Source organism: Phragmites australis, chromosome 8, assembly GCF_958298935.1.
Source record: "Phragmites australis chromosome 8, lpPhrAust1.1, whole genome shotgun sequence".
NCBI lineage: Eukaryota > Viridiplantae > Streptophyta > Magnoliopsida > Poales > Poaceae > Phragmites > Phragmites australis.
In genome coordinates, this window is record NC_084928.1 from 11764587 (window position 1) to 11775323 (window position 10737).

Consider the following 10737-nt stretch of genomic DNA (forward strand, 5'->3'; position numbering starts at 1 on the left):
AACCCGTCACTTATGATAAAAGTGACAGGTCATAGTTCTAACTCATCACTAATAATGACTCATCAGTGATGGGTCATCTTAGGTGAATAATTGGTGACAGGTGAAAACTTGACCCGTCATCAATGATGACTCATCAGTGACGGGTCATCCTAGGCCAATCATTGGTGATGGGCTAAGTTTTGATTCGTCACCAATAACAAACTCATCAGTGACATGTCTCCTAGGCCAGACAGTGATGGGTCAAGTTATAACCCATCACTAATGATAATATTCACAAATAATTGGCTCAGTTTTGGTAGTAGGATAGTTGTGACCCGTCACTTATATACTCTATAGTCCTATATGATATAACTTGACAACACTAGCCTACTACCGTACTGATGCCAGAATAACATAAGGGCCACAAACTCCAAGTATTATCGAGTCAGAAGATCCATATTTCAAATTGAAAGTGTATTAAAGAAAGCAAGTCAAAAGTGTTTGATCTTCAATTTGATGTGTGTTCAGTTTGAAATTAAAAATGTTTAATGGGCAGCTTTGAAAGTGCATCAAAATCCTCTAGAAGAAATAAATCTCGAGTTAAAAGTGTTGATTCTCCATTGAATTTTCTTTTCATATCTTGCTTGAAGCGAAATATCTTGAATTCAAAGTGAAATATTTTTATTTTTATTTTTATTTTATTTTTATTTTTCTCTTATTTTTCTCACTTTAGCAGTACTAGAATAGGAATCGTTGTATGTTTTTGCTCAAATTTGATGCAAAAGGTGATGTCTATGGACACAAACACGCGTTCAGAAAATGGTGCAGAAACTTCTGGGGACGAGAACTCAATCTCCATTTTTGGCCTAAAAAAATTCACCAAACTTGATGAAATGGGGGAGAAACGGATGTAACTTTTCCTATAGATGTTCATAGAGTCGAAATGTCGAATTCGAAGTCTGTATGCAAAAGCTATACCTGTTTTACCGAAGGTACTTTGGGTCAACTGGTTTGTGCATCTATTGTACAATGAATATTAGTGACATGTCATAATTGTGACCCGTCACTATGACTTGATAAGTGACGGGTCACAGTTATGACCCATCACTTATGATCTTCGGTAAAAAGGTTAAAAGGATATTTATCCAACTCCATTCAGAACGCACGTGAGAGTGAGGTGGTAAGGTTGCTACACGCGCAAGGGTAGGTTGCGAATTTGATTCCCATGGAACGCAAAGTATGAAAATAGTGTGGAAAATTGCAATGGACACGTGGTGAGTGGTGATGACACTGAGTTGGGTTAGCTCAATTGAATTTTTTTTGACTTTTTTCATGTCAAAAAGCGTGAAAACCGTTCATCACTCATAAGTGACGGGTCAAAGTTATGACATATCATTTATGAGCTTTATTAGTGACGGATCAAATTTTGACACATCACCAATGACTTAATTGATCACAGATCATTACCTATCACTTATAAGTAGTGATTAGTGACACGTTCGGAGTGACAGGTACGGAATCCGTCACCCATAGAGTTTATCACCTGTCACTTATAGCATTTTTTCATGTAGTGAATAACCTTGACCTCCCTTGGGTTCAGCTAATCTGGAACACATACTATGCCAATCACTCAGTGCCCCATGTTGCCAATGATAGGGGCTCCTTTTAGTGAAGAGACATCCTCAAATTCGCTGACCACTTTGGGGGCATTTCACGTTGTAGCCTTGGCAAAGGATGATATGTGCTGCTTTGGTTAGATCTCTGGTATGATGACGGATCATTACCCATGTTGTTTCTTTTGCCAAAAATGAGCATGTCTTAGTGGCTGCTTTCAGAGAAGACATGTCACTTGATAGGCATTTTCATATCCCTCTTTCAGAATAGGCCTTCCAAGAGCTCACAATATTGCACACAAAGCTAAATCACTTCCAGAATCAATCAAACCAAAACGATGAATAGCACTATATACGAGGCAATAGTACATACATAGCAAAAAAAAAAAAATTACAACTACCCTTTCAAAAATATCCAACCTCCTTTAAGATAGATCTTGAAGGCTTCATGTGGCAGGAAACTCAAGATGTTTTCATAATTCCTCTTAATGAATAGGTTTAATACAAAGAACATTCTGAAAAGGAAACAACTTAAGATTAAATTCTTCGTGATGATGCAGAAGGCTACAAAAGATTCGCAGATGCCTTTTTTTATGGAGATCTTTATTATCACCACTGAAATATTTGAAAGCAGAGAAACAATCTCTTCCCTCCTAAATGGAAGGATTGCTTTAACTCTGAATTCCTTTCCAGTTAAATAGGATCCATAAACCTTTAAAATCATTGGTATCCCTATGGCTCCCCTCTCTTGTATAATTTCCCCTCTTTTCTCTTGTTCTCTTCTCCTGTACAGTTTTCCTATATATATATATGTACCACAGTGGGCGTCTCCTCCTGTTTTCCTTTCAAAACAATGCACTTATGAACACCCCACACAACATTAATCCACAAAAGCTCAAATCATAGCATTGCTAAGGAACTGGAGTTATCGCACATTTCATTTCTTTTGCATTTCATGTTACAATGTAGTTTATGTACAAGTATTGATCCCTAGGCGCTTGCCTGGATGGACAGCCATGAATCGCCACTGTCGTCTCCGGGGAGCTCGATCCTGCCTGTTGTGAACAAAAATAACATACAAGAGGCACAAATGGATTAACAAATGCAGAAAGAAAAAAAAAAGAAAAAACAATATGACGCTTCCCATCATTCCATTTTTGCACTCGAATCACCTGAATGCATCTGATGCCTGGGTGAATGGCATCAAGAGATCAAGGTGACCATTGATCAGGGAGAGTCAGGAAGTACTTCGACATGGCCTTCCTAAACCTCTTCTTGTACTGATCTGGGGATATGATCGTCGGCAGAACATCTTTGGAGCCACCCAGGAATCCTGACGCCTTCACCCAAGTCTCTAGCTGTTTGTCCCACGTGTACTGCCGAATATAGTCAATGATCCCCATCACAAGCTCTTTCCTTTCTTCATCAATTCCAACTAGAAGAGAGTAGTCCATCACATCCACCGACTGAAAAAAAAGGGAATACATGACATCATGAGTTAGATCATGCTAAATTGATAGCTACATCATCGTGCGCCTTGGCATTCTCAATGAATATGCTATGAAGTTTGTTGATCTGAACAGTTACACAAATACACCAAAACAAATGTAATATATGGTACATTATTATGCTAAACTATACTGAAATTGCTAGGTTGACCAGTGATCTAGGTGCCAATCATTGAGATACAAGTTGTCAGTTTGAACGGCAACCACAAAAGAGTTAGCAATCAAATTGCAACCAAGAGTGTAGCTTAGCCAAGCCAAGATATTGGGTTGTTTGAATAGCTTTAGTCAACCTACCCCAATTTGCTTGGGACTAAAAGGCTTAGTTGTTGTATGTTGTTGTTGAACAGCTTTAGTCAATCAGTCAAGCCCAAGGTGACTGTATTCTGGCCAAGGACAAATCCAAGTGGCCGACATGACTTGTACCTTAACTGTCGACAATTGCTATGTTGACTAACCAAAGTCTAGATAAGGTGGCACCAAAATCACCCGTCAATCTCCAACAGTGTAATTTAAAAAGATCATCATATTCAAGCTACGTCATCAATCTGGCCAGAGAAGATAAAGAGAGGTAGGATTGGGGGTGGGGGCAGAATGTAAGATCACTAGCCAACTGATTTCACTGGGCCTGATAGAAATGCTAACTTGCTGCACCTTAGGAGTATGCTATATAACCTCCATCAATGAAATGATGATTTCACAACAGCAAAAGTGAGTTTACTTACTGCCAGAAAAGAAGTGTCATTCCAGACAGCTCGTTCCAGCCTTCTTTTTGCTTTGCTTCCAAGAAAAATGGGCTTCGTATGAAGTGTCTCTAATAGATTCAGATCTAAGAGAACCTTGTTGTTCCCTGATGTATCAGGGTTGTAGCGGGAACGCAAGGAGCCTTTTAGGTCGTATATTCTTGATACCTTCCTCTTGAAAAAAATATTTTCCATAACCATTACATCCATCTTCAGCTCCTTTCCATCTTTCAAATTCTTGGCAACAACCTAGTACATAAATGCACAGATAAGTTCACATCTCGATCTCACAGGACCTCACAAACACAAGAAAATAACAGTATAACAATACAAACCTGGTAAAGACCAAGGACTTTAGTGAGGCAAGTAGGGCTACCAGAAGATACAGATTCTGTTAAATATTTGAAGTATTCAGCTGCATAGTCCTCAAATGAATCTAATTCCGTCCGGGTCACTTGCTTTATGACAAATCTGTCATCTAGTGTTTTGGCAAAGTAGACATTACTCTTCCCACCTTGAGCACTCCATCTCTTGCAGCGACTTAAAGAACGGATATAGTCCAGCTCATCTGGACAGCATTTTCTTCTGATTGCATCAAACTGCTTTGCAAAATAACACGTCACAGAAAATTTTGCTTTATCAACAGAATATGCATCTTCATCCTCAAAAGAAACTGTCAAATGGATATCCTTCAAATCATTTCCAGTTATAGGTTGAGGCGGGTCAGAACCATAGCTCTGCATTGATCCATCTGAGCAGCTCCTAGAAGTAGACTCATGAGCCACATAATTCAATACACTAGATTCATTATGCTGATCCAGCAGTGGAAACAAGTTATGATATTCTGGAACGGTCATGGCATGGGCTATCATGCTAGATGGTTCATCATCATAAATTGGAACAACAACACCTGAAGCATTTTGAGTTGGTAGCAATCGACCCTCGCCATCCATCATACCAGAAAGTGACAGCTTGTTCATGAATGTTGGAGACAGACGCCTACCAGTTCTCTCAATAGCCTTTGGAGGCCTTTGAGAATAAGATCTTCTTATGCTAGCATTTGAATCGTCAACAGGTGATAACCTATTTCTGGAACTGACAGCAGAATCAAATGATTTGATTCTAATTGGCGCTATAACCTTCTGGTATGCAGGATCATCCTTCAGAGCAGCAGGTATGACTGGAAATGCCTCCATGCTACATTGTGATGGATCATTAACAAACTGACCAGAGCCGGTCCATGCTAAGTCAATTCTGTCAGAAAGATTGGAAGCAGAAGATTGTGACTTGTGCAAAGTCTTTCCAGCTTTAAGTTCATCAGCCAGCACTCCTTCGCTCTGTACTTCACATGGGCTCAAGGCAAAGCCAAGACCAGCAGAGCCAGAATAGCCTTCAACAGAATGCAAGGATACATCACCGGAATGCAGGGATACATCGCCTACAATGTTGGTTTTCAACCCAAAATGTGGCACACTCATGTTGCTTTCTTCCTTTGTGGAGGATGGTTTCCCAGGATCTGTGGCCACTTCCAACGTACTTATCTGTTCTAATGAATTCTCATTATTCTCATGTTTACTAGATATCACATCTTTTGATTCTTCTAAAGAGCTTTCAGTAAGCTTCTCAGAACATTGTGCATCAGTTGGCACAGTACGACAGTTTTCCTTCGTGAGGGAGTGCATCATGTACAGTCTGCGATCCCATATGTGAGCATCAAGTACAAGCTCTTGCCTCAGGTGATTTAGCTCTAGAACATCTATAGTTGATTCAAATGTCTGCAAGTTATCTATGCTAGAAAACCCTGACAAAACCTGAAAAAGAGCACTCATGATACAAATTGATATCCTTCAAAATAGCTAGAAACATTAATCCAGAATGACATGTAGAATACCTATTTTACAGTCTAGAAGCAATTTATAAAACAAGTAGCATTTGAACTTACACCATACTTCTTCCACTCAATTTTAACCAAATCTTTAAGCTCAGCAATATGTTTATACAAGCCTGACTTCATGCTATCACTCTGTGCTTTAACTATCTTTTCAATGCAGTCAAGTTTAACAAGGATCTCCCAATACAATCGTTCCTTCCTATCGGCTACCTGCAAAGTCAAAAAATTAGCTAGGGCAATACATCTCTCAAAAAGGATGTCAAAGGGGAACTTTTATCACCAATATAGACAAGCATATGCAAAATTAACATCAACATACACCAGCAGCCTCTTTGATGACCCAATCTTGAACTGTTGGATAAGCAAAGTCCAGTATTGAGGGTGGCAAGTTGACAGAAAGAATGTCTACTGGTGAATAACGGAAGACAGCAACCATGCTTCCAAGCCTGTTGATGGAGAATGCTAACAGTTACATTGGCCATGAAAATTAAGAGTTTACAATAAGAAGCAATCACGTACCCATAAAAACGAAGACAGTCCCTCTGGAGGGAGTGTCCACAGCAGGCAATTCGATTGGCTGTTGTGTGATTTGAAAAGCTAAGTTCCAGAAACTTCCCAAAAGATAATCCGCGTGCCGCATCTGACATGAATACCCTTTGTGTGGCCGGAGGGATTCCATCTTTTGGTTTGCACCTGAGACACCTGTGCCACATCCATATCTTGCCATCATGCTCCCCAGGTAACTTGATAGAAACAAGAGTTCTAACGCTGATTGTGAGACTGCCTTGTTGATGAGTGTAACATTGCACATGAGATTCCGCAGGCTCCTTGCAAGATTTGCAGCATGAAGTCTGAAAACATAGGCCAAATGTATTAAGAAGGTACTCTAAAGCCTGTAAGTGTAAACTAATAGAATATGGATGCCAACGCAGCTACCTGAACAAATAAATCTTCACGGAAATATCTTCCAAGTGGCTTATCAAAAGTACCATAGAACTTTATGCGGAAGATCTGAGATTGCTTGCATACAATTCCTCTCAGAGGGCATGCAATTGACAAGGAAACCAAAATGCTCTGAGGATTGTCAGATGTTGGTAGATATTCGTTGTGATTCTCATTATGATCATGTATTGCTACACGGTCTTCATCTGATATACAATGCCAAGCATTGTCCAAGTCACTTTCAACCTTTAAGTGTCCACCAACCATTTCATCTCTGTGACCATTATGAGAAAAATATAAATCTGCTGATGCCCTTTTACTGACACTGGTGATTAAACTTTTGGATGTCTGAACAGTTATGCCTACAGGTGGTATGCAGTCATCATACATCGAAGCTTTTGTGGTATAAGAGTGCACCTCAATGGTTCCATCAAAGTATTCTTCCTGACTTAAGTCAGCTCTTGAATGAGATTGTACATATTCCTCATGAATTAAGTCAGCTCTTGAATGAGATTGATCTGCAGAAGAACCATCAAGGCAAGGCATGATGCAACCATTTCCGGAAGTTCTCTCATCAATGGATTGAAATTCATTCAAATTCTGCTGGCAATAACTTGAAGCAAAATTCAGCTTATCAAGTTGAAGGTCTGAAGGGACTTTTGGAAGGGTTGCACCCTCATCCGCAAGATATGAGGTCTCAAGTGACAGGTGGTATGCCGCAAATACAGCAAACTGTACAGCAAGTTTAACCTTCTTTAACTCTTCGTAGGATTTGCCTCTTAGAACAACCTAGGAAAACACATGTCATTTTTATCAGATATGTCGTAATCACAATACAAAGAAAGATATCCTAAAATAAGTTCCAAATATAGTACAGGATTAAGAGACCATCAAACCAAACCATTTACCATCCACCAAATACAATCCATTGCAAATGCACAGAACATTGAATGAAAGAGAAATGGTGAAATAATGAACACAATAGACGAATGACAGAGGTAGATATACTATTCGGGCCTCTCAATTGATTGTAGTTGTTAGGGTAAAACCGCCGGGAGGATAGCCGGGTGGCGTCGGCTGCTAGGGAAGGGATTGGACTATAGATTGGGGAGACTTAGAACATTGGGGGAGGCATAGGAGAAGGGGGCTAGGAATTAGATTGATTTCTATTGCTTCACTGATTCGATTACATGACTTCTATAAATAGGACTCACAATGGAAAGTCCCTGATGGAATCCAACTCTATCTCCTAGCCGATTCTATCTCTAATTGATAACAAATCTAGCCTTACCTTTTAAATGACCCCTAACAAATCTGATCTAACCTTATCTCTAAATGCTATCTAATCTTTCTAAATAAATAACTAAAAGATAAAGTATGCGCGGTGCTACAGCAACATGTGCTACAGTGCCACACCGGCACTAAGTCCCTGGCACATGACAGTAGTACTCAATAAAAACTATCTTCGAAATGCAATAGAAAGTTATGTGCATTACCGTGCAACCCAAACGTCTTGGACAACCATCAAAAAACATCAGTGTCTTGACTGTTTTTTTGTTCGAGATCTTTGGTGATGGGCATTGTGTGACTCTCTCGATCCAGAATGTTTGGCACTGTCCAAACCTTGCAGAATTGAGATTTTCAATGGATGACACAATCTGAGCACCTGTGCAGCGCGATATCCTTTCTAGAAGTGATCTTTTGACATTCAATACTAAAGAGATATCTTTTGCAAGAAGCTGTTGAGCATACAATGGCACACTTTCCTCAACAAGAAAGACATGAGGGCGTTGGGCCTCTATCTTTGCAACAGCATTCTTAAGATACTCCTTTTCCTGTACACATCGCACTTTAATCAATATTAAGAACATATTGAGAGAATTCAGGATGAACATGTCACGATTGGAAAAGGATAGAGAAATGACCTGTTCAAGAATGCTGTTTATTGACGCTAGTTTGTTCGTAACTTTCTGGTGTTCCAGTGCTCCTCCCAAAAGAAGCAACCTAGGGTTCTCATGTTTTGACACCATGCGTTTATGTTTAACATTCTTAGAACAAACAACACCTTTAATGAAAGTACTGAAAACAGATGAACAATCATTTAGCTCCAAAAATACCATGGCAAAGATGTCATGTAATTCGTCAAAACTAGTTATGATTAAAGGGCATACCTATCATTTGGATTTCCTGATGCTACACATTTGACTTTGACATAGTCAGTGGGATCCATGCTACCACCTTTGCTTGTGTCTGGCCTAACAAAGGTAGCTGCTTGCCATGCTAATACGGATACTATGTTTGACCAGCCATCCACAGGATCGATTCCATGCCCTTTGAGTAATTGGGACACTAGAGCCCTGAAATGCCCATGTAAAGCATTTATCAGGAACTCTTTATGAGCTGTATTATGTTTTCCTTTGATCTCTAGTAAATCATCATCACCATAATCATGGCTGTCATGTCCAAATACCTTCCCACCACAAACATCAGTGTCATCATCCTCATCGTATTCAAAAAACCCATTTTCAAGATCGTCACCCTCATCTTGAGGCGGTGGTGGATACCAGATGTGTCGATTACTCTCAAAATCAATTTGTTGTACAACATCTTTTTTCTCTTCATCATCACAAGGGGGTGAATTCATAAAGCTAGAATCGACGCCATCTGATCCCCGCCCAGAATTCCAAGGATAGCTAGGAGAATATTGGCCAGAATGGACACTCCTGCTGGAGGGAGGACTTGTGTCTCCTACTCCCAACTGTTTCACAGGACTATCTAATGGGCTAGAAGTCCCCAACCTGAAGCTATACGTCCTACTGATACTTGTGCTCATCGAATCCGTATCAAAAGTGTCTTGAGAAAACTCACTCTGTGGAGAGAAATAGCAATCCGAATCCTCACCAGCTTCATACTTAACGCTCCTACATCCACCAATTTCATTCAGTGAGCATAATTAATAAGTTAGTCCCTCACAGCTGTATCCAAGAAAGTCAATCGCTCACCTCGGCGTTGTGCATCGGAGAGGACCAGGCGACGAGAAGCGCCTCCACCCAGCCAACCTCGATGCAGGCGGTGTACAGACACGCTCCGGCGGGGACACTGGAGGCCCGTCCTTGCCCGCTTCCCGTTGCTCTACGCCACCACCTCGGCCTCCGTTAATAGGCCGGACGCCGAGGCCGCAGCTCTCGCCGCCGCCGAAGTCCATCATCGCAAGGTAGGCAATCCAAGAATCGGACTTCTGCTCGACGGGCACTCCCATAAAAGCACCAAAACCGCTAAAAAAACTACTGGGAACCCAAACTGGGCAGTTCTTGATTTCTCTGTAGACTCAATAGTCAATACCAAGACACCCACAAATCACAGCACACTGCCACACCAAACCGGAAACCTACGAATCGTTAGAGGGGAACTAAAAGGGACCCCGGGAGGCGCCTAATCCTAGCGTTTATTGGCTCCTGTGCAGCAGCGGAACTCCGTCGAGCACGTGGCGCGCAAGAAGGCGGCATCGCTCAAACCTCTCCAGTCCAGCAGGAGCGGTTGGCGGGAGGCAGCGGCGGAGGAGGGCGAGTAGGGCTTGCGGTGGCGGAATGGGGAGGGGGCGGTGCCCATGGGGAGGAGAAGCTTCTGCAGGTGCGGGAATGGAGGTAGATATATATGCGCCATTTAATATTTTGCCATTCTAAATAAACGTCCTTTTAATCTATCCGTTCCACACATAATACCATCTCCAATCATATTATCTTTATTTCGTTCTCTTCTTATTCCCTTCCTCATTTATATTTTTTTATTTTTTTTATCTCCAACAGCTTCCTTTCAAGAAAAATAGTAAAAGAAAAGAAAATAGAATTCCGTTTTAAAGAGAATAAATTTGAAAATCCTTTCATAACTGGAACTGTGAAGTAAAACTATTAGAGTACTGAAGGAAAAAAAATCCCTTTCCAACAAGAATCTACGTCGTGAAGAAAATTCCTTGGACTTAGTCTAAGTATCGATAGGATGTATACCTTTTATCAGTGATACTGATATTGAGATTATCTTAGTCATCGATGTATGAGATAAAGTGG

General features: G+C 40.7%; 1 protein-coding gene across 1 annotated transcript; it reads right to left on the reverse strand.

Annotated features, from left to right (window-relative positions):
- Nucleotides 1-2500: 2500 nt before the first annotated feature.
- Nucleotides 2501-10317, reverse strand: LOC133926633 (putative 1-phosphatidylinositol-3-phosphate 5-kinase FAB1C). The gene is made up of 12 exons (XM_062372652.1): nt 9676-10317; nt 8845-9594; nt 8599-8752; nt 8170-8508; nt 6668-7462; nt 6251-6582; nt 6051-6177; nt 5783-5941; nt 4176-5651; nt 3823-4089; nt 2765-3058; nt 2501-2647 (listed from the first exon to the last, which is right to left on the reverse strand). Exons 1-11 carry the CDS (start codon nt 9930-9932, stop codon nt 2804-2806), a joined length of 4911 nt encoding a protein of 1636 aa, XP_062228636.1. The 5' UTR covers nt 9933-10317; the 3' UTR covers nt 2501-2647; nt 2765-2803.
- Nucleotides 10318-10737: the final 420 nt, after the last annotated feature.